Source organism: Mauremys reevesii, linkage group 7 (assembly GCF_016161935.1).
Source record: "Mauremys reevesii isolate NIE-2019 linkage group 7, ASM1616193v1, whole genome shotgun sequence".
Classification (NCBI taxonomy): domain Eukaryota; kingdom Metazoa; phylum Chordata; order Testudines; family Geoemydidae; genus Mauremys; species Mauremys reevesii.
This window is the reverse complement of record NC_052629.1, coordinates 67,218,452-67,242,431: the sequence shown is the minus strand read 5'-3', so window position 1 is coordinate 67,242,431 and position 23,980 is coordinate 67,218,452. Positions and strand designations below refer to the sequence as shown.

Sequence of the window (23,980 nt, the reverse complement as noted above, 5' to 3'; positions counted from 1 at the left end):
CTCCCCCTTGTCTGTTGATGTAGTACATACATGCTATGTTGTCTGTTAAGACTCGCAGGTATTTGTTCTTTATGAGGGGAAGAAAATGAAGGCACGCTCATCTCACAGCTCTGAGCAATAAGAGATTTATGTGTAGGTGTGACTCTGATGCAGACCACTAGCCTTGTGCCCTGTGTCCCTCTAAATTCGCTCCGCAACCAATTAGGGAAGCGTCTGTGGTGAGCACGAGTGCTGGGGATCAGTTCTGGAAGGAAACCTTAGTGTAGAGGTTCTCTGGTCTTGTCCACCACTGTAGGGAAGCTAGAAAGTTGGGAGGCGGAGTTAACAACATCCCTAAGGTGTGTCTGTTGGGTTTGAAATTGGAATTGAGCCAGCCCTGAAGACATCTCATGTGCAGCCTGGCGTACTGGAGTATGAAGTTAGTGGCTGCCATATGACCAAGGAGCTGTAGGCTGAGTCTTGCCTGTGTCCTTGGATGAATAGAAAGCGTGTGTTTGAGCTGCGTGATAGCGAGGAATCTGTGATATGGGAGCAAGGCTCTGCTATGGATTGAGTTGAGATGAGCTCCGAGGAACTAAATCTGTTGTGTAGGTGTCAGGGTGGATTTTTGGGCGTTTATTTGGAGGCCTAGGCTGTGAAAGAGGGTGATAGTGAAAAGAGTAGCTTGGAGTGTCTCACCATAGGAGTTGCCCTTGATAAGGCAATCGTCCAGGTAGGGGAACAGCGTGACCCCATGTTTGTGGAGGTGAGCCACGAGTACAGCTAGAATTTAGGAAAAAAACTCCCGGCGCTGTGGAGAGGCCGAAAGGAAGAACTTCGTATTGGAGATGGTCATGACCGATTGTGAAGCTTAGAAAGCGCCTGAGAGCTGGATGAATTGATATATGAAAAGAGACGTACTGTGGGTCGAGGGCTGAAAACCAGTCCCCTTGATCTAGTGCAGGAATGTGGCCAGTGTGACCATTTTGAATTTTTGTATCCTCGCGAATTTGTTCAGTTGGCGTAAGTCTAGTATAGGCCTCCAGCCCCCAGTCCTTTTCTGGGTCAGGAAGTAATGGGAGTAGAAATCTTTCCCTGGATGTAGCATTGGCACAGGCTCCACTGCGCCTAGCTGTAGAAAATAAGCAACTTCTGCGCGAAGCAGGTGCTCATGAGAGGGGTCCCTGAAGAGGGACGGGGAAGGGGAGGAGGATAGGATATGAATGGGCTAGAGTAACCGGACTGAACTATCTCAAGGACTCAGCGGTCCTGTGTAATTTGCTGACAGGCATGTTGGAAACTCTTGAGGCGGTGGCGAAATGGGCAAATAGGCTGTGGAATCAAGGAGTGGTTGCACAGACCCTGAACCAACCTTTTAAAATTGTTGTTTATTCCCAGATGGATGGGAAGTGGTTGCTTGAGCTTGATTTTGTCTGCGCTTAGGGGGTCTAGCGCGATTCCTATTTATGTGGTAAGGTTTGGGTTGATATCGTTGACCCCTGGGAAGAGATGGGTGAATGCCCAGGGTGCGCAGTGTCGCTCTAGAATCTTTCATTGTATGAAGTAGTTCATCAGGTGTTTGTTGTTGTTGTTTTTTTTAAAGAAAACAGTTTATGTTTATCAAAGGGGAGGTCCTCCACTTTGTTCTGCAGGTCTTTAGGGATGCCAGATGCAGAAAGCCATGAAGATCTGCGCATAACCACAGCCGGTGCAGTTGTACGGGCTGCTGTGTCTGTCGTGTCTAAAGAGGCTTGTAGGGCTGTTCTGGAAATCAATTGGCACTCGCTCAGAATTGATTTAAAGCCCGCTGTCCTGTCCTCTGGAATGTAAGAGGCGAATTCAAAAGTTTATTGTAGTCATCAAAGTCAAGCCTGGCAAGGAGTGCAAGGTAGTTTGCGATCCAGAATTGTAGAGTGGAGGATGTGTAAACCTTGAGACACAAGACGTCAAGGCGTTTAAGGTTCATGTCTTGCGGGGTGGACTAATATTGTGGCTGTTTCGTTCTTTGTGCGACTGCATTGATAATGAAAGAGTTCAGTTGTGAAAAAAAAATAGGAAGTCAGCGTCCTTAGCAGGAACATAGTATCTATGTTCAGCTTCTCTGCAGGTTGGTAATAAAGAAGCTGGAGTTTGCAGAGAGCGTCAGCTGGTTCCAAGAGTGCCTCATTTATAGGGAGCAAAGTAGGGAAACTGAGGCTGGAGGCTGCGGACCTTAGCCTGAGGTGGAAAAAGGCTCCAGTGGGGAAGGAGAAGGAGGTGCGAAGAACTCTGCTTGCCGTTGTAGATCAGGTTCGCGCTCAGTGAAGGTAGCCAGTTCAGGTGGTGGGACTGCGCTGTCATGTTAAGAAGCGAAAGTGAAAGTGTGAGCGGTGCAGTGGGTCGGTTGGAGGTGCCCTGCAGGGGGTCTGCTGTTGGTGCAGGGGCGGAAGGCAGGCTCGGTGCCGACGTCCTTCCTGGCACCGGGGCAGAGTACGCAGTCGGAGCCGCGGCTTTTTTTTTTCCCTCCTCCTTCTTCTTCTGCCCTGAGGCTTGCGGTGCCGACTGCTTTGTCGGCACCGGGACAGAGCGCGCAGTCGGCTTCGCGGCTGTTTTTAGCGCTGAGGTGCTTGGTGCCGCGGAATCCTTCTGTGTTCGGGAGGTTGAATTTCAGCCTCTACGGTCTGTGGGAGCCGTTGTTGAGGCGTGATCCGGGGCTGAGGCGCCTAGCTTTGGCGCTGTCAGCACAGAGGGTAAGGATCTCGCAGGAGACCCCTTACCCTTGTTAGAATCTCTCCTATGAGACTGCTCTGCTTCTTGCCTCCGCTCCAGGGAGGGTGAAGCAACGCTCCCCACTGGTTTTGATCTGGCTGGGGAGGATGTGGGAGTGGGTTTAACTTTCCCCATCTCCGAAAGCGGCTGCGGGGATTTCTCCATGAGAAGTATTTCAAGCCGCAGGTCTCTGTCGTGCCGAGCCCTCGACTCGAGGCTCATACAGTAGAGGCACTTTGCGGGGATGTAGGCTTCCGCGAGGCACTTCACACAATGTGAGTGCCCATCCAACCTTGGTATGGAGACGTGCCAGAAAAGCACACCTCTTGAATCCTGAAGCCCCTGGCATTGTAAATTAGAAATGGCAGGGGAGAGTGTCTCAGTGAGAGACAAGTCTGAAGTGATTTTTTTTTTAAACTAAGTAACTAACTATGTAACTATACTAAAGGAAGGGAAACAACTGGGAAGTAATTAATAATTATTTCTATGATCTTAGTTATTGTTTCCTATAGATACCAGGGAAGAGAAGGCAGCACTGCTCCGAGTCCCGTCTTCAGCCGAGGATGGTTGAGAAGGAACTGAGGAGGGTGTGGGGCGCACGCACTCAGGAAGAGTCCAACTAGACGGGAGATACCATCTGGGTGCATGCGCCCCAACCAGGCACTGCTACCGAAAATCTCCGATCGACATATTCCCCACCCAAGGGTCCTTGTCCGTAGCTGGAAGGGGACGCTCACTAGGGTGTGCGACACAAGATCTCACAGGACAGCTGTGGCAAAGCAGGGAATTGAATCTAGGTCACCTGAGCCCAGTGGCTAGTCACTGAAATCACTGGACCATCCAACCTCTCTTGAGCTTGGCTTTTAGCCATGTTGAGGGAGGAAGCTGAGGAAAGGTTGTGCGTCAACGCCCTTGGGAGCAATGGGGGAACATACACAACAGCCGCCTCTGCTGCCCCCTTTACAAGGGTGCAATGTGTACTCCTCCAAACACCGGGGCTACTTCTCCTCAGGCCTCCCCTCTCTGGCACCTACCGGGTGTCTAGGGCTGCTGTGAGCACTGGATTCCTTCACTCCCTGAACACCATGAGCAGCAAACGTGAACAGGTTGTGCCTTTGCCTTTGCATTCTCTGCCCCCAGCTGATTGCATGCGCAACTTATTCCTGGCCATTTGCAGCTTGCTCAGTATGTGTCCACATTATCCCTCTCTCGCTCCCTGGCAGGTGCCCACTTTGCAGCATCGACCCTGTGCCAACAACTCTGCTGATGTCCCATGAAATGGAGGTGCAGTACAGGCTCTGTCCAGATGTGCACAATATTAACTGAAGTGGCTTTAGGTCTCTCAATGAACAAGGCCCTATTTTCTGTTCTAGTTCTGATGGCCATTTGTTGTACCTCAGACTGCGCTTTCTGGAGGGCTAGCTCTCTCCCACCATGCTGTCCATGCTAAGCATCCCAGAGGATAGGAAGACCAACTCTGTAGGACGGTGTAGCCCTAACACTAAAGTACATTTTGCCTGTGTACGGATGGCAGGATTGGATCCATTACTACAGCACTTGTTGCAGAGGTTAAGATGCTGAGGAATCAATCTTTGACAGCGTAGGAACACGGGGATTGCCAGAATGGATTAGATCCACACAGGGCTGGCTTTAGGAAGTGCGGGGCCCGATTCGAATACCCGGCAGTGGTCCGGGTTTTCGGCAGTGGGTGCTTCACTCGCTCCGGGTCTTCCAAAGCACTGAAGGACCTGCCACCAAAATGCCACCGAAGACCCAGAGAGAGTGAAGGACCCACCACCGAAGACCTGGAGCAAGCGAAGGACCCACCACCAAAGACCTGTAGCGAGTGAAGGACCTGCCGCTGAAGTGCCGCCGAAGACCTGGACCGCTGCCGGGTGACTAAAAATTAAAAAGTTAGGCGCTCTTCTTTAGGGCAGAGCACGATTCAGGGGAATCAGGGGAATCGGCCTAAAGCTGGCCCTGGACCCACATCCATCTAGTCCAGCATCCTGTCTCGGACTGTGGCCAGTAGCAGCTGCTTCAGAGGAAGGTACAAGAAATGCCACAGTGGGGGCAGATGTGGGACAGTATGCGCCCAGGGAATCACAGACATGGAGGGCTCAAAGGGACATCAAGAGGTCATTTAGTCCATCCCTCACGCTGAGGCAGGATTAGGTATCCCTGGCCCATCCCTGATAGGCGTTTGTCCAACCTGTTCTTAAAAACTTTCAATGGTGGGGATTCCACAACCTCCCTAGGCCACCTGTTCCACTGCTTGACTATTCTCAGAGCTAGAATGTTTCCTTCTAATCCCCAGGATTTAGAAGTTGTTTTATGCCCCAAGGCATGAGGGTTTATATCACTCTCAAATCTCTTGTTGTTAGTTTAAACTCTACTATTATTATATCTATTTCATAGCAAGACACTGAAATGAAACGCAAGCCGGTTTTGTCAAACATCTCTTACTTTAATATCCCTGTAAAACAGGAAACATTTATATGTTCAAACAGCTGCAAAGATGATGCACACATAAAACGTGGAGCAATACAGAGTACCACCAAGATTGCCTTTACAAGTCCAATAGGTTTGTTCACAGCTATGTTTGTACAAAGTCCAGAACGTTTCCCTTGCAAAACTGGTTTAAAGCAGTTTAGTACAAAAAGTGAATTGTGCATTAGGTTGTGCAATTTTATCTTACATAGCAATACATGTACAGTGCAGTAAATAAAACCAAAGTGAAAGGCCAAAACCCAATAGAGGTAACAGATTTATGAACATTTGGCTAACGATGCTTGACAAATCTGTGCAAATAATGGCTACTCTAGATGCAGCATGCAGAGAGTAAAACAAATTCATAATGCATGGAGAATAATGCTTTCTAGAAGGCTCAAACTCAGTTAATTCAAGTTAGAACACCAGGTTCTGTTCTCATTTACAGCAGTGTAAATCTGGAGTTGCTCCAATGACTTAATAGGAGTTCTGGATTTCTATCACTGTGACTGAATCAGCATCTGGCTTATGTTGTAAATTCTACTCTTGGGTTAGTCCAGGGTAGCTGAGAGCAGAAAGGAGAAATTGACCTGGAATCTTAGAATAACTTTATAAAGATGCATTTTTCTGAAAGTCAAGCTTTTAAGTTGTATTTAATGTCATATTCGTCTTCTGCCATAAATCTATCATTCTGATCCATAATAAAATGAAACAAGAGTATTTATTATCTTATAGCTTGCAGAGTGGCTTTGTATGCAAATACCTCTTAATATTACTACTGTCTTGAAGTCAAGGAAGCAGTTTTTATACACACATTGCTGTTAATATATTTCACCACTGTGTTGCCTGTTTTTAACAGAAGGTGATCTTCTGTTGCATAGCTAATAATTCTACTTCCATAAATATAACCCTCTAGGCAAACGAGTTACAGTAATATCATAGCAGTAGTTTGCAATTTACAAACATGAACAAATGAACCCCCACAATGCCCCAGGCTGTGAGGTAGGTAAGATATCCCAGAGAGTTTTCCAGTTTAATGCAGATTTCAGTCTCATGGGATGAATTGGAGGGGAAGGGAGGGAAGGGAAAAACAGGAGAGATTTGCTCAAACTGGAACTTGCAGAAAATGAACCAGCTTTCACAAAAAAGTGTATAGTACAACAGAGCTATTTAATGTTGCTTAAGGACCAGATTCAACCCCCCTACCCCCAAAATCAATGGAGCTTTCCATCAAGTTGAACTGGAGTTGGATCAGGCCCTAAATAAGGGACTATTAGGTAGTAAATCAATGGGAAGGGAAGAATTGCATGTTTAGTGTGACAGTTATATATACACACACTCACAGAGCTGGCTTAGTAATACTTTCCTTTTGACATGGGTACAGAATGAAAGGAGCTAATGATATCTACACAGCTGATATTGCTAGGGGAAAACAGCCATCCATTCCAATTGTTGGAGCTCTCTGCCTGCTCTAAAACTAGCTCACTAGAGCTTTGGGATCATGTCCCGCCATCAATTTATTTATGAAAACTTCCACCTAAAGCTAGAATGATGGTAGAAAATGGCTCTAAGTTGTTCAAACAACCAGAAGCAAATGAATTGGCACCCCCCTTGAGAGCATCACTGGGAGCAGAGAATACTGATTCAAAATACAGGAGCAAAAGTCTAGAGTGACATGAGAGAGACAACTGACCTTCAACTTGAAACAGTCATGATCTCAGAGCTTCTTAGCTGCCCTTCCGATATTAAAGCTAACTGAATACAGCTGCAGTCCTTGACAGTGTACGTTACTTCCTAGCCACTAGCCAAAGACATTCTCCTGGCCACCAATATGCTGTTACACGGGACATCCAAATTACTCTCTGTGGCAACTTACCAGTGAGCCAGCGTATAAATAATTTACCAACCTACTTTATGCTGGTTTAGAAATGCTTTAGAAATCAACATTTCCTAACACAGTGTGACAAGCAAGATAGTGCACGCAGTACAGCGCCTGTCCATGCTGGTCTGACAGCCCATTAGAATAAGTCTCAAGTAAGAGGGGGGTCTCCAAGACGAGTGGCAATAGCAGAGATTTTTATTGGAGGAGATGGGATTCCATGGCTTCAATGTTCTGCAGTACTTGCAGCACTACTTCGTAGCAGAACAGGTACTGGTCCTGGACATGTGGAGAAAACAGCATGGAGTCACCCAGTTACATTCCGTAGACACATACAAAGGACTTCCTGGCTTGGGAGCACGTCTGTAACATGAATATAATCTAGGGCTGCATGAAACTTAGGGAGAGCCTCCTTCCCCGCCCCCACCCACTCTCTTGCATTCTGTCCTCCTTAGCCTTAAGGCCAGTGCTTAATTTCTAATGAAAAAGGTACTAGGGCTCAAGCAAGTTTTTTACATTCAGAACTGGTGCAGCAAGCCCAGAGGTGCCGGGGCTCTCAACCGCCGGGCCCAGAGGTGCCGGGGCTCTCAACCGCCGGGCCCAGAGGTGCCGGGGCTCTCAACCGCCGGGCCCAGAGGTGCCGGGGCTCTCAACCGCCGGGCCCAGAGGTGCCGGGGCTCTCAACCGCCGGGCCCAGAGGTGCCGGGGCTCTCAACCGCCGGGCCCAGAGGCGGCAGGTCTCAGCCCTCGCAAGCCCTGGAACAAATTAAGCACTGCTCATGGCCCCGATTCAGCAGAGCGCTTAAGTACATATTTAAGTCTCATGAACTTCAATGGAAGTGAAGCATGTGCCTTGCTGAATCAGGGACGTTAGAAAAAGTTAGCCTGGTCTCAAGGTGGAGATCTTACCTTGGTTTGAATCATGCCAAATCGCTGATGCCTCAGCTCTCTCACTATCTGCTTGACGTTGAACTGTCAGGAGAGAACAGTGTTATTTCAAGTTATTAAAAAGAACATGCTCGACGGGGAAGTGTAAGGTTGTTCCTTCCCTGCTTTAGTATTAATTATTGTCCCTACACTCAACAGGAATCAGAACCTAATACCATTTCCTTTTGACAACCAACTTGAGTTGATTTACATTGGGGCGAATTAGTGTCCCTCCACAAATAAGCCCATGGTAATATTTATAATGATATGGTTTAGATATACTCACACATAGATCTTTTTCAATGCAGCTCAGCAAAATATCAATACAAAGCAGAACCCCGCTCCTTCCAATCCCAGCACTGCAGTGGGCTGTTATGGGGCCCGTCTGGTGAATTTTTCTCATGTAGCGAATGAATTTTACGAGATGCTCTATCAGTCTGGGAGTACCGTGATCTGGCCAAGTGGTAAACTGCAAGTGTTTTACGAAGCGTCTCTCTCCTGTCTGGAAGAGAGCAATCACCAATGTGAATTTCATTGTAGGAGTTACTCCTGTAAAGTCAACCAGAAAACTAAGGACGGTGGCTTCTCACGTGGAATAAGCAATAAAGAAAGAGAGACCCTGCTTTCAAGACAGATAGGGAGAGACTAGGATTAACCATTCTAAACAATCACAGAGACATTGTGGCGCTTTAATATTTTTAAGTGCTCTGAGATCCTCAGATAGGAAGGGCTATGAACGTGCTACAAGTTATAACAAGCCATATCCTGAAGCTTTGTAAGGACTTTGGCCAAATGTTAAAAGTATTAAAATTTCAATTTCAAGTAATCCTTTTTCCTTCCTACACAACAGGCATTTAATGTCTGATGTGCACTTTGATTTCCTCAGCAGTAATTCATTGTTGCACCTGGATAAGTACCCTTGGGCTCTCGGAGGTTTCACACAGGCATTAAAGAAGAATAAATAGGTTTCCATGGGTCAGTGTCTGATCTTCTTTATGCCAGTGTAAATGAGATCAGACTCTTTGGCACAGTCTATTTCATAGAAAATTAGGATTGGAAGGGACCTCAGAAGGTCATCTAGTCCAACCCCCTGCTCAAAGCAGGACCAGTCTCCGGTCAGATTTTTACCCCAGTTCCCTAAATGGCCCCCTCAAGGATTGAACTCAACCCTGGGTTTAGCAGGCTAATGCTCAAACCACTGAGCTATCCCTCCCTGCTCTTCTCTTCATGGTTTGAGCATTGGGCATCTGCACTGATTTTGTAAATCTGACCCATAGTTCAAAGGTAATGAGCTAAATGTGTTCACAAAGCATACAAACAACTGCTAGGAAGAGATCTCTACTTCAGTGTTTTCCATAGTGCCTATCACTGTTAGCAGCCATAATGGGCATCTTGGGATACTGAAGGAGTGGATGATGGGGATACTGCTTTGGACAAAAGACCTTCACCAGAACCTTCACCCAGAACTCAAAATGAACCTTTTGGGCTCAAAACTGTTCCATTAACTTTTGTCCACCCCATGGGATCCCTGCATCTCATGGTTCTGGCTAGGGCAGACAGTGAAATGTCCTGGAAAGACCACCCTAACTGTATGTCTATGCCAGGGATCCCCAACTTGGTGCCCGCGGGCCCCATGGCGCCCGCTGGGGCATCTAAGTGCGCCCGCGTACTGGCTGGCAGACAAGCATCTGCTGAAATACCACCGAAATTCGGCGGCATTTCAGCGTCAACACCCACGGATGACGCCGCTTGTCGGCGGCATTTCGGCAGATGCTCGTCTGCTGCCATGGTCCTCTGTGGCTCATCAGACGAAAAAGGCTGGGGACCACTGGTCTATGCCAAATGGAAGCAGGAAGGACTGCACATCTTGCCCAAGAGCCTGTTCTCATCCAGCAGATTCAGGAATCTCCAAACATTTGGACATCACTAGGGCCCTACTAAATTCACAGTCCATTTTGGTCAATTTCACAGTCATAGGATTTTAAAAAATAATAAATTTCATGATTTCAGCTATTTAAATCTGAATTTTCACAGTGTTGTAATTATAGGGATCCTGACCCAAAAAGGAGTTGTGGAGGGTTGCAAAGGTATTGTCGGGAGGGTTGCAGTACTGCTACCCTTACTTCTGTGCTGCTGCTGACAGTGGCGCTGACCAGGGAGCTTTGCGAACAGGGGCTGCTAACAGGGAGTTTCGCAAGGGAGTTCTCCAGGTGAAGGAGGAGCTAATACAGCATCTGTGTGGGGGACTGTGTGTGTGTGTGTGTGTGTTTTTGTGTTGGGGGGGTTACTTGCTGCTGTGCTGAGCTGTGTTTGTCTGTTTGTTTGTTTGTTTGAGGGAGAGGGACCGTGGTGCTGGGCTGGGGGCAGGTTTTTGAAAGCTCTTCAGCCTCTGTTATTGGCTGAGGCCTAATCAGTGGGCGGCATTCACAGGCAGGCCAGGCAGGGGCTTTAAGCCTCCGCAGAGGCGAGCAGGAGCTTTATGACTGCTAAGGCCCAACAGGGAGGAGTTTGGAGGAGAGGGGAGGAGGGGAGTGGGAGCCCTCCTCCCCTAACCTAACCTTCCCCTTACCCCTAAACTAAACAAACAAAACTAAACTTCTTCCTAACCTTCCTTTCCACTACCACTTTTCAATGCAGGGAGATGCAGCAGCAGCAGAGCAGGCAGCAGCAGGTATATTTACTTGACTGTGCTGTATTATGTGCGATGTGTGGCCCTGTGTGGGCGTGGTGGTGTGTGGTGTGCAGTCGGTGCAGGGAGACCCTGGACTGGAGAGACCGCTAGGGACTGGAAGGGAGAGGAGGAGGAGGAAGGAGAGGAGGAAGAGAGAGAGAGGTATGTTGATGAGGCCTGGGACACCGGGCTGTCTCACCCCCCTCTAGACAGCTCCTGGACTCCTGAGGAGGAAGAAGGGCCCAAGGGCCAGGAGAGCAGAGGAGAGCCAGGAGGAGTGGGACCCTCCTTCCAGATGGTTCTGGATGGTTCTGAGGGGTCTGGGGTTGCTGGTTGGGCTCTCCGGGGGAGGAAAGGAAGGAAGAGGGAAGGAAGGTGTTAGTATGATGAGAGAGATGATAGAGAAATGACCGATAGAAATGTAGATGAATGGGTGTGTGATGAAGGTGCCTGGCCTGCCTGGAGCGATCTAGATGACGGATCTCTCTAGATAGAGGGTAGGAGAGGAGTGGGAGGGTGGAATGGGTACATGGGGGGTACCAATACCATAGGGAAGAGAGAGGGAGATGAGAGGGAAGGAGGATTTAGGCAAGAGGCTGGAGACTGGGACCACTGAAATGGAAAGGACATCAATGCCAGGTCTCCACCAGGGGGGGCCAGAGCAGCAGGGCCAGCCTCAATGCGTGGATGAGGAGCCTGGAGGGGAGAGATGAGAGGAGGGTGAGGAGAGGAGGAAGGGACTGGGGGTGGGGAGAAAAGGAGAGGAGGGAGGAGAGATGAATGGAACACTAAACCACTGGGAGGGACTAAACAGAAAAAAGGGTAAAAGGCTTTTTAAACAAGGAGTAAACTAAAGAAGGGAGGAGCTAGGAGGAGCTGGGGAGCGGAGGAGGAGGGAGAGACGACTGAGGGAGAGGATGAGAGAGAGAGTCTGATAGGAGAGAAGGGAGAGGAAAGGAATAGGAAGTATAGTAAGGATAAATCAGATGAGAAACAATCAGAATAAACAATCACATAAAAAAACAAGGAAAAAAAAAAAAGGCAAAAAAAAAAAAGTTTTAAAAAACAAAGCAAGAACACACAAATAAAGTAAGTAAAAATAAAAAGATGGGTGAAATGAAGTGTAAATATAGGAGGGATATAATATAAATAGTAGATACAGAAACCTGAATGAGGACCAATCAATCCAATCACCAAAATCAATCAAAGATACAGAAAATATCATCGGGAGGTAGGAGGGGCAGGGGGCAGGATATGTTAAAGAAAGTGTAGAAGGTAAAAAAAGTAAAAATCTTAGGCGAATCCAATCCACCCATAGAATATCTATGATAGAAATTTCTAGTATAAGTAAAAAATAACATATCTATTAGTAAAATTATAATAGTGAGGATTATTATAAGGTGATGAGAAATGATGAAATATGCTGAGATTAAAATGGAGATTCATATTAGAAATAATAATGGGGATTAGAAATCAATATTAGGGGGGATTATTATTTCACAGATATTCATAATGAACATAAATTCTTTACTAACATTTATGAAGGCTTCAAAATTCATGGCTGGTTTGGAATGACTGCTTCATGGAGGCTTCATAGATTTGGAGGAGAGGGAGAGGCGACTCTAGATTTAATCACTAGGTGACTGGGACTTCTTAACAGTGACCATAATACAATAGCATTCAACATCCCTGTGGTATAGCAAGACACATACAACAACAACAACAACATCCCTTAAAGAAAAAAAAAAAAAAATAAATAAAAAAAAGGGGTTAGTAAAAAAAAAGTTAAAAAGTAAAATGAAAAAGTAGTTAAGAAAAAGTTAAAAGAGTTCTTAACTAAATGCCTAAAATTAAAAGACAATGATTACCCCAAAAAAAATAAAGAAAAAAAAAAAAAAAAGACAAAAAGAAAAAAAAGAGAAAAAAAAAAAGAACTAAAGAGAAGAAAAAAGAAGAAGACTTCCTAAAAAAAAAGCAGAAAGAAATAAAAAAAATCCAAAAAAAGAAAAAAGCACACAAAAAAAGTAAGTGCAAGAAGAAGAAAGAAAAAGTAAAAGAGCGAGAAAAAGAGAAAAAAATAGAAAAAGCCAAAAAGCATGCTGAAAGAGAAGCCAAAAAAAGCAGAAGGAAGCCTAAAAAAACAGTAAACAGCCTTGACAGAAAAAAAATACAAAAGGAGACGATAAAAAGAAAAAAGTCAAGGAGAAAAAAAAAAATGGTTTTTTTGCTTCAGTCTTCTTGCTTGATGGATATGAAGATCACCCAAACCTGAGCTGGTTTTTGTAGGTTGTAAACTGGAGAACTGTCAACAGAATGTGAGGTGACAAGAGGAGGTGGTTAATTTTGATATTACTCACATTAACAAGTCACCAGGACCAGATGGCATTCACCAACAAGTTCTAGAAAGAAAGAACTCAAGATGAATAGACTAACTATTAACCAGAATGTTTAACCTGTGTAATGTAAAACCAATAAACTTAAGCTGAGTAACGCCAATATTTAAAAAGAAATAAAAATAAAAGTTGGTGGGGGTGATGACCCATAACAAATTAAGTAAATGTAGATTAAAAGATTACATTAGAAAAAAATTAAGAACAAATACCAATAAAAGAATAAAAATGAAAGACACATAGAAAAACAATAAAAGGATAAAAAAAAAACATGGTAAATGTAAAGGGATCTATCTTCTAAAGGATGGTTAGACTTTCAGAAGACAAGGGGAAACATGGACAGGAGGTCCTGGTAGAGATAGTAGTGTAGATAGATTTCCAGAAAGCAAAAAAAGGAACACTTTCAAGCTGTCAGAAATAAAAGGTTCAGGGGAGGAAAAAAAGGTGAGATGGAGGGGATTAGAAGACACAGGACAGGGAACAAATTAAAGTTAAAATCAAAGAATGGGAAGGGGTAAGTGGGTAAATTCTGGTAGGTCCAAGGGTCAGTCCTAGGACCAATTTATTCAAAAAAATAAAGGAGAAAGAATTCAGGAGGCAAGTAAAAGGATGTGAAGAGATGAAACAGTGAGGTGGCAAAGTTTGCAGATGACACTAAAAGAACTTTGAGAGAAGACAAAAAAAAGTGATTAAAAGAACTGGAAAAGAAATCACAAAAATAAGTGATGGGGCAATAAATGTAAATGAAAATAAATGTGGATAAAAAAAAAGTAATGCATACATACATGATGATGGGGGCTATAATAGCTACAAAGAGGACTTAAAAGATCTCTTCTATAGTGGGAAAAAGATGTGTTATGTCACGAGAAGTGAAAAAGAAAATAGAAAAAATGAAAAAAATAAAAAAAATAATTAAAATAAGAAAAAAGAATAAAGAATAGAACTAATTATATATTAAATATAAATAATAAATATTCTTCACATAAAGTATACTGTGTCTTGGAGTGTCAAAAGATATTAAAAAAAAAAAAGAAAAAGAAAAAAAAAGAAAAGGTAAAAAAAGAAAAGGTAGGGGTTTAGAGGGGGTTGGATGAGGGAAAGAGGAGGAGAAAAGAGGAGAGAGGAGGAAAAGAGAAGGAAAAGAGGAGAGAGGAGGGATATGGAAGAAAAGGGTAATAAAAAGATAGATGATAAAGTGATATGGGAAAAAGAATTGTACTTATATTATTATTAACTAAAAAAAACAATTCAAATGAAATTAATAATAAAAGGTAAAAAATTAAATAATTAAAGGTTCTTCTTCTTCACACAGGAACTAGTTGGAACCGGAGGTTGTGGAGGTTAGGAGGTTGGGAAGCTAAGACTATAAACTATAAATAATGTAGGGGGGTTAATTCATGCTGGCAATTATGGGGCTAAGAGGATAGGGGTAAGAAGGATGTCCCTAGCCTCTGTCTGATGGCAGAGGATGGAGATGGATGGATGGAGAGATGATCATCATCATCTGTCAGATGCTGGTTCAGGACACTCATCATTGCAGGTACTGCTGGCACTAGACAGATACCTGGCTGTGGCCACCTTCTGCTGACCCCCCACTCACGTCCTTCAGAGCTGGGCAGCTGGAGAGCGATGTCTGCAGGCCAGAAGCCCAGCTCTGAAGGCAGTGCCACCGCCTGCAGCAGCACAGAAGTAAGGATAGCATGGTATGGTATTGCCACCCTTACTTCTGCTCTGCTGCTGGTGGGGCGCTGCCTTCAGAGCTGAGCCCTCAGTCAGCAGCCACCACTCTCAGGCCACCTAGCTCTGAAGGCAGTGCAGAAGTAAGGGTAGAAATATTGCAACCCCCCTAAAATAACCTTGCAAGCCCCCTGCAACTCCCTTTTGGGTCAAGACCCCCAATTTGAGAAACGCTGGTCTCCCCCATGAAATCTGTATAGTATAGGGCAGGGATCTCAAACTCAAATCACCACAAGGGCCACATGAGGACAAGTACATTGGCCTGGGGGCCGCATCACTGAAACCTTTTTATACAATGATACAAAAGTATGGTCAAAAATGAAAAAAATGAAGAGTAATATAGTATGCTATTAAAAGTCAATGTATTAACTTTTTTAAAACTGTAATGCGAAAAGTCAGTGCTAATTTTGACAGTCATTTCATTTTTGGCCACTTAGCTGGCAGCGTTTTGCATCAACCAGAGCATCAATATTTAGATTTGATATCCTGAGACTAAACCAATCTCAGTGTTGCTTGCAAATGTTCATCAGTGAGCCTTGACCTTACCAGAGATTTGTTAATCTTCATGGAAGAGAAAAACTGTTCACATATATATGTACTTCCAAATATTGCCATTACCCTTGCGGAAGCAGAGAATAACATGGGAAATCTTTCTTGTGAAAGAAACCAGTAGAATTCTGGAATTCCAACATCTGTATACTTCTGCTTCAAAATGGTATCACACTGAAGCTCCACTAATTCCATCTGCATTTCCTCTGCAACATTGTTAATTTCCACAGCAAATGGTGTGCAAAAAAGTTAAAAATGTGGTTCAAGTGCCTTGAAATCTTTAAGCCACACATCAAACTGTTTGTGTAAGTTAGAAATGATATCTGCATATTCTTTCAAGGATTTGGGTTCAACTTTTCCTAAGGAATTCAGAGTCAAGATATGGACCAAATTGCCAGCAGTCAGCTGTTTCCCCCACAAAGTAAGCTTGATTTTGAATGACTTAACACTGTCATACCTCTGTGCTATCACCTGTTTTCTACCCTGAAGCTTCAAGTTCAGTGCATTCAGGTGATCAATTACATCTGTTAGAAAAGCAAGGTTGCTGATAAAAGTGGAATCAGCAAGCTGTGGAACCTCCTTGTTTTTCATTTTCATGAAGGAATCAATCTCCTCGCTAAGAGCAAAAAAACGCTTCAAAACATTTCCATGACTCAACCATCTAACTTCAGTGTGATACAGAAGTTCCCCATATTCGCTGTCCATACATTGACTTCAGTGGACCCAGGATTTCACTCTAAACAATTAGGAACAAATCTGGCAAACTCCTGTTGAGGCAGATCCTTTGAGGAGCTGAGCATGCCCAACTGTAATTTAGGATGTTCCGCTGGTACTTGGTATATTGCAGGATGTTGCACAAGTGAAGTTTTTCCTAAGTAAAAATCCTGAATCTCAGGATTTGATATATGGTCAGTATTTTAAAATATATATATAATAAATCAACAACTGGCAGACCTTTATAGACTATAGGATTTCGATTTAAGTATATATAATAGAGTACCTGAATTTGAACGTATCTTATTTAAGACGCTGAAGTTAAGCCAATGCATGAATTTAAGTTCAATTAATAAAAATCTTAGTATGTTTGCAGACAATTCACAAACAGGAAGAAGGCTATAATGACTGAATAGTTCACGCAACTCTGCTGTCAAACAAGTGCCTTCTCCTATTATAATGAGAGCATAAATGTCCCCCTGTCTGCCCCTGGCCCCGCCCCCACCTCACCCCTTCCATTAGGCCCCGCCTCTGCCCTGCATCTTCCCACCCCTTCCCCGCACCCATTCCAACCCCTTCCCCAAAGTCCCTGCCCCAACTCTGCCCCCTCCCTGCCTCTATTTCAACCCCTTCCACAAATCCCCACCCCGGCCTCACCTCTTCTCCGCCTCCTTCCCTGAGCACGCCGTGTCCCCGCTCTTCCCCCATCCCTCCTGGAAAATCCTAAGCACGGCCAAAGAGCTGTTTGGTGGCGGGAAGCGCTAGGAGGTAGGCAGAGGAGTGGGAACATGGCACACTGGGGAGGATATGAGGGGGGAGGAGTGGAGTTTGGCTGCCAGTGGGTGCAGAGCACCCACTCACTCCAGCCCCGGAGCACCCACAGAGTCAGCACCTACGGTGGTCTGCAGGAAATAACTCCGCAGGCTGCGTGCGTCCTGCGGCCGCGTGTTTGAGACCCCTGGTATAGGGTAAAAGCACATAGAAGAGCAGATTTCATGATCCGTGATCCATTTTTCATGGCCGTGAATTTGGTAAGGCCCTAGACATCACACGTGGCTGCTTCTCTGAACTGAGTGCGGATTGCCCATCCGTGCAGCCAAAGAACTGCCCCCCCACACACAGTTGTCCTTACTGAGGACACAGATTTATAAGGGTTCTAATCTGAGCACATCCTGCAAGTGCCCTCAACACACACTGCTGTTAAAGGCCTTCAGTCCCTGTCCTGAAAACTGTCAGATCCACTGTTTCTGCACAGAGCTAAGGAAAAATCACCCACTCTATGTGCACTCATAGAATTCAGGTTTTGATAAAGCTGAAAATAACCAGAAAATGCTACAGAAGAAAGTTACTCAATGCTGCTCTAAATACTGCCAGAGAGATACAATACATAGTATCCGAGTCCCCCTCTTCAGGCATACAATAAAATATGTTTAATTTACCTGCTTGTTAATTATTTCTATTATTCGGATGATAAAATATTCCAAGATCTGGTAGTTGTCCAGCCTGAGATGGAACTCACTGAGGTCTAGCGAGTGCTGTGGAGCTTCAGGCCAGTATCTGTGACACTTGACTTTTCCAAGCTCCACTTCTTTCGTCATCATGGCAATCACATCTGACTCGTTCTCCCAAATCATTTGCCAGAAATCAGCCACAGTGCAAGGCAGAGGCCCTTGTGTTGAAATATAGAAATGTTCCTCTTCTCCAATATGCGTTCGGATGTAACTTGCATTAATATAGCCCCTGGTTGCTCCAAGAGGAACCCGTGTCGCATCATCTGGACAGAAAGAAAAAGTCTTCTGAAGTTTTGCTATTTCAGCTGGAGATCCAAATTCATGTCTCTATCTAGGACCTAAGGGGAGCTTGAACATCAGGCAGTTGAACGTTGTCTCAGTGATATTCATGGTGCATTTGGCTGGCCAAGCAGCGCTAATATCCCTGCTAGCAGGCAATTCCTACAATCATATTATATGATTCATCTCTTCCTGCTAAGAACTATATGGTTTCTTTAAGGCACTTCTGTCACAATCTGACAAGCCATATAACAGGGTCCTATGGTAATATTACAAAGCACTGCAGCTCATCCTACAGTTACCTGAACCAGTACCATATGATACTGTAAAGTTTCTGTAACACAAGGAACTTAAAAACCTTGTACTATTTCTCCAATATTACAGAACACTGCAATGCAACATATCCTGTATTTTTATTCCCATTGTTACAGATTACAAAGGGGTCTGTGTGTAAATGAAAATGGCATAATGCTCTGTTAATAGTGAACGTTCTGCTGTGGCAATCAAGTCTTCATTCAAGAAGCCAGCTCCAATTGGTAAGGAAACTTTTGTGCCTTGCTTGGATTGATCAATGGTGGATTTGGGGACTGCAGGTTGGATCAGAAAATATTTATGTTCTCTGATGCCTGGGAACATAGGAAAGAATGTTACCCCTTTTGGGGGGCCTCAATCATGCTGGGACAGAATTTCACTGTATCACAGTCAGTTGACTGGCTTAAAGCGCAAATCTTCCTGTGCAAAATTTAGGAAGAGGTTCTATGGCAGGGGTGGGTAAACTTTTTGGCCCGAGGGCCACATTGGGGTTGCAAAACTGTATGGAGGTCTGGAAGGCTGTGCCTCCCCAAACAGCCTGGCCCTCACCCCCTATCTGCCCCCTCCCACTTTCCTCCCCCTGACTGCCCCCCTCAGAACTCCTGACCCATCCAATCCCCCCTGCTCCTTGTCCCCTAACCACCTCCTCATGGGACCCCCCACCCCTAACCGCCCCCCGGGACCCCACCCCCTATACAACCCTCCTGCTCCCAGTCCCCTGACTGCCCCAACCCCTGTCCATACCCCACCCCTCGACAGGCCCCCCCGGGACCCCACGCCTATCTAACCCTCCCTGTTCCCGTCTCCTGACCCCTATCCACACCCCCCCCCCCTGACGGGCCCCCCGGGACCCCATGCCTATCCACACCCTGTTCCCCATCTCCTGACTCCTATCCACACCCCTGCCCCTGACAAGCCCCGGGACTCCCACGCCTATCCAACCCCTGTTCCCCATCTCCTGATACACCCCCCCGAACCTCCGCCCCATCCAACTGCCCCCTGCTCCCTGTCTCCTGACTGCCCCCTGGGCCTCCCCGCCCCTTATCCAACCCCCAGCCCCCTTACCATGCCGCTCAAAGCAGCATGTCTGGCAGCTGTGCTGCCTGGCCGTAGCTAGACACGCTGCAGCTCTGCCCTGCAGGAGTGCGCAGCCCCGCCATCCAGAGCGCTGCCTGTGTGGTGGCATGGCTGCGGGGAGGGGACAACAGGGAGGGGCCGGGAGCTAGCCTCCTGGGCTGGGAGCTCAAGGGCCGGTCAGGATGGTCCTGCGGGCCACATGTGGCCTGCAGGCTGTAGTTTGTCCATCTCTGTTCTATGGAGACAGAGAAGGGACTAAATCCCGCATTTCACCTCCCACCGCTCCTGCACCCCTGGGGACAATGTCTGGGGAATCTAGACAGCAGCAAATTCATTGGCCTTACTCTTGCCCTACTCCCAGAAACGCACTGTAGAGGGAAAGAGGAGGGACCCCTCGTGGAGCTGGGCTCTGTATCACTGAAGGGGTCCAAATCTCCTGCATAAACCCCACCAATTCTACCCACTGCCCATGTACCAGATTCCACTGTTTCTGGAGCCCCCCAGGACAAGAGAAGGGGCTGGATGTGCCTGCTATAACTCAGCCTACCAGCTGTTTTCCTTGGCTCCCATGTATTCTTCAAGTGTTTTTAAGGCCTTTTAGTGTACTTGCTTACATGGAAGGATATCTCGGTATCTGTTTTTCTCCCGGTTTTCTGGCGCTTTCCCAACTCGGCAGCCATCGAGTGGTTTCATGTGTTCTAAAGCCTAGATCAAAGGTAGACAATCAAGACACTTCATTTCCTGCCTCCAAAGAGAAGCTGCAGGGCTAGCATTAGGACTCACCATCAATGTATGTGACCTATGACTAGGAAACAGAGTTTTGTTTGGAATACACTCAATACACCCTACTCTATATTTTCAGGTAAGACGGAGGCCCAAAAGCCAGGCACTTTCATTTCCTATCTTCTAAACACTTTGAGCGACCCAGTGACATTCTTCAGCCCCCAAGAGTGAGTATTTCCAGGGATTTCCCACGAGATTTCAAACAAGGTCCTGACCACGAGTGTGATAAATGAAGCCGGGGGCTAGCTCCCTTTTATGGACACTCAGCCAGCCAGAAGCTATAAAATCCCTCTTAGTAGCGGTTCTCTAATTGCTCTACCTGTAAAGGGTTAAAAAGTCTCACTGCTATGCATAGGTAAAAGGAAGTGAGTGAGCACCTGGCCAAAAGAGCCAATGAGAAGGCTAGAGCTTTTTAAAATTGAAAAAAAGACTCCCCTTTGTCTGTCTGTTGTTGTTCTCCTGGGGAGAGGAAGACAGGGCAGCAGCTCTGCTATAAGAAGCTTGGGCCAGGTATCAAAAAGTCATCAGTATCATACCTAGAAACTACTCATTTAAAACTCCAGATATGTAAATAGATCAGGAAATGTCTAGGAAGCCACAATTAGGTTTATCCTTTTTATTTTGTTATGGCTTGTGGATTCCTCTGTGCTAACCCCAGGTGCTTTTGTTTTGCTTATAACCTTTAAGATGGACCTCAAGAAAGCTATTCTTGGTGCTTAATCCTTGTAGTTGCTCTTTTAAAATCTAGCAATAGGCTGAGTTCCCAGATGTATTCTCTTTCTTCTTTTTTTTTATTAATAAAATTTACCTTTTTTAAGAACGGAATTGGATTTTTGTGTCTTAAGAGGTTTGTGCACATATTGTTTAATTAGCTGGTGGCAACAGCTGATTTCCTTTTTTTCTCTTTCTCAGCTCTTCCCGCATTTCCATCCCAGCGGTGGCTACATTCAGGGGCGGCTCTACAAATCACGCTGCCCCGCCCTTCCCCGGTCCCGCGGCGGGTCCCCTCTTCCCGCGGCTCCGGTTGAGCTCCTGCCGGCATGCCTGCGGCAGGTCCACCGGAGCCCGGGACGAGCGGACCTGCCGCAGTCCGGCCTGCGGGAGCTCAACCGGAGCCGCGGGAAGACGGGACCCGCCGCAGTCATGCCTGCGGCAGGTCCGCCCGTTCCGGGCTCCGGTGGACCTGCCGCAGGCATGACGGCGGGAGCTCAACCGGAGCCAAATGCCGCCCCCCCGGGAAACGGCCGCCCCAAGCGCCTGCTTGGTGCGCTGGGGTCTAGAGCCGCCCCTGGCTACATTTCAGTGATGGGGAAAGTGATTAGGGCACTGTTTGTACATAGGTATAAGGTTTAACTTGATATAACAGACGCAACAAAGAACAGGAAGATGTCAGTTAAGGTCGTTTCATTGACACCTTTTTGCACTTTCTTGTTAGTTGCTTTTCCTGTTCTACATCTTTATTGCCATGGTGCAAGTTACGCCAACTTGCACTCTCCAATACCTACTTACACCCTATTATTGACTTATATGCCACACTTATATGGGGTTATCAAACTTCTTTGATGCCCACCTGCAACTCCCTTAAAATTACTACACAACCCTAGGAGGGGGGACTGAAGCTTGCACCTGCCTGAGCCTTGCCACCCTGGCGGGGGTGCGGGGGGGAGGCAAAGCCCAAGAACTTCAGCCCTGGGCAAGGGGCCTGTAACCTGAGTCCCGCCACCCAGGGCCGAAGCCAAAGCCTGAGCTCTGGACTAATAAGGGTACCATGGGCCCAGGCCTCATTCAGACAAAATGCAAACTGGTTTTGAATGTGTGACCAGACCACAGGACTCAGCTGATAGCTGCTGTAGGACACTATGGCCAAGAGTGACCTAGGGCACCCTCCTGCCTGAGTTATTGATAGATAGGAGCTTCAGAGGCTGTTGGGCTTGTAGGGTGGTTAGCAAACACTACACACTTCTGTCAAACACCCTTGTATTGGTGGGATGTATTGGTGGGATTGTGTTACTGGATGGCAAGAGCTGGACAGGAAGTAAAAGGAACAAAGGAACATATAAAATAGGAATTACCAAGGAGACTAAGGACAATTACCAGATTCTTCAGAGGAAGGTCCAACCTTGTAACAGACAATTATAGAATAACTTGTCCGTAAGGGAGTTTATGCCTAGCCCCCATTGGTCAATGGTTGGCTTATGCTCTGAAGCAGGAGAGTTTATACCTTTTATCATTTTTATCCCAGCTATTGTAACTTTGCATGTTATTATCCATAGAAGTGTCTAATCGTCTTTTGAATTCATAGAATTATAGAACTGGAAGGGACCTTGAGAGGTCATCTAGTCCAGTCCCCTGCGCCATGGCAGGACTAAGTATTATCTAGACCATCCCTGACAGGTGTTTGTCTAAACTGCTCTTAAAAATCTCCAATGACAGAGCTTCCACAATCTCTCTAGGCAGTTTATTCCAGAGCTTAACCACCCTGACAGTTAGGAAGTTTTTCCTAATGTCCAACCTAAACCTCTCCTGCTGCAATTTAAGCCCATTGCTTCTTGTCCTATCCTCAGAGGTTACGAACAATTCTTTTCCCTCCTCCTTGTAACAACCTTTTATATACTTGAACACTGTTATCATGTCCCCTCTCAGTCTTCTCTTTTCCAGACTAAACAAACCCATTTTTTATAGTCTTCTCTCATAGGTCATGTTTTTTAGACCTTTAATGATTTTTGTTGCTCTTCTCTGGACTTTCTCTAATTTGTCTCCATCTTTCTGTGAAGCTTTTGGCCTCAGTGGTCTCTTGTAGCAATGAGTTCCACAGGTCAATCGTGCATTGTGTAACAATGTATTTCCCTAGGAGCATAGTCAGGAATTCTTCAGTCTGATGCCACCCCTGGAATCCCCCTGACACAACAGCACATCAGATCTGAGAGTGCTCTGTCAAAAAGTTAATACATCTAAGGTGATTCCCAGTTGTGTCAGTTGGAGATGTACAAATACCCCCCAGCCAATAGGGTCTAGGGACATAGGGAAAGTGCCATCAAGGTGACTGAGCCCTCACCTGCATGGAAAGAAGGAGAGCTGCATGTGGAAGATCTCCTCTAACCACAGATCATGGGGCATAGTCTAGCTGGGAATGATTCCCTGACCCAATGGAGTCAGAAAGGATCACCCGCACCCACAGATCTCTCCTCCAGCTGGTGGGGACGTGCTAATCCTTGAGAGACTGGGTTTTTTCACATACAACTCACTTTCCCAGCTGTGCCAAACACTTAGGTCTACAAAAGCAAAGCAGCACATCTCACCACAAACTCTTTCAGGATCTCTTGCTCTTCAATCTGCCTCCGAAGGTTCTGTATCAGAACTCTGAGACGAGACCTCAGATCTACCCCAGTCAGCGATGGCATAATGTGAGTCAGCTGAGTCAGCTCGTCTTCAGAAACAAGTGTTCTGCCTAGGCATTGACAACAAAGAGGAAATGAGTTTAATTTTTGTAGTGCAATGCGCACACACTGCTGGCTTTGAAAAGGAGGGGACTGCTAGTCTTCAGTGCCTTTTGCCACCTACTTTTTGGAAGCAGAATCCAGAAGCAGTTTCTCAACCTTGTTTATGTTCCTAGCTGACACGAGCATAAGTCAAAACCCTGGATCTAAACCCCCAAATTTCACGGAAGCTGGATCCTGAGCCATACACTGCAGCTCATGGCCACGTGCAATGGCTAAACAGCCTAGACTAAATACAATGTTATTGCAGAACTGTATACTTCAATGCCTACTTAAACTGGTGCGAAAGACTCCACCCACATCTTCACTGTAAATCCTCTACTTCCTACAGCAGGGAACGGCAACCTTTCAGAAGTGGTGTGCCGAGTCTTCATTTATTCACTCTAATTTATGGCTTCGCATGCCAGTAATACGTTTTAACATTTTTAGAAGGTCTC

At 46.0% G+C, this 23,980-nt stretch overlaps 1 protein-coding gene across 1 annotated transcript in view; it reads right to left on the bottom strand.

Annotated features, from left to right (window-relative positions):
• Positions 1-5,394: 5,394 nt before the first annotated feature.
• The window catches only part of FRMPD2 (FERM and PDZ domain containing 2), a 107,985-nt gene continuing 89,399 nt past the window's right edge, over positions 5,395-23,980 (bottom strand). Inside the window, exons 34-39 of the mRNA XM_039547739.1 lie at positions 23,346-23,494; positions 19,878-19,968; positions 17,524-17,858; positions 8,310-8,525; positions 8,006-8,068; positions 5,395-7,375 (exon numbers count right to left, since the gene is read on the bottom strand). Coding sequence (XP_039403673.1) covers positions 7,295-7,375; positions 8,006-8,068; positions 8,310-8,525; positions 17,524-17,858; positions 19,878-19,968; positions 23,346-23,494 — 935 coding nt within the window. The 3' untranslated portion in view covers positions 5,395-7,294. The remainder of the gene's footprint in view (positions 7,376-8,005; positions 8,069-8,309; positions 8,526-17,523; positions 17,859-19,877; positions 19,969-23,345; positions 23,495-23,980) is intronic.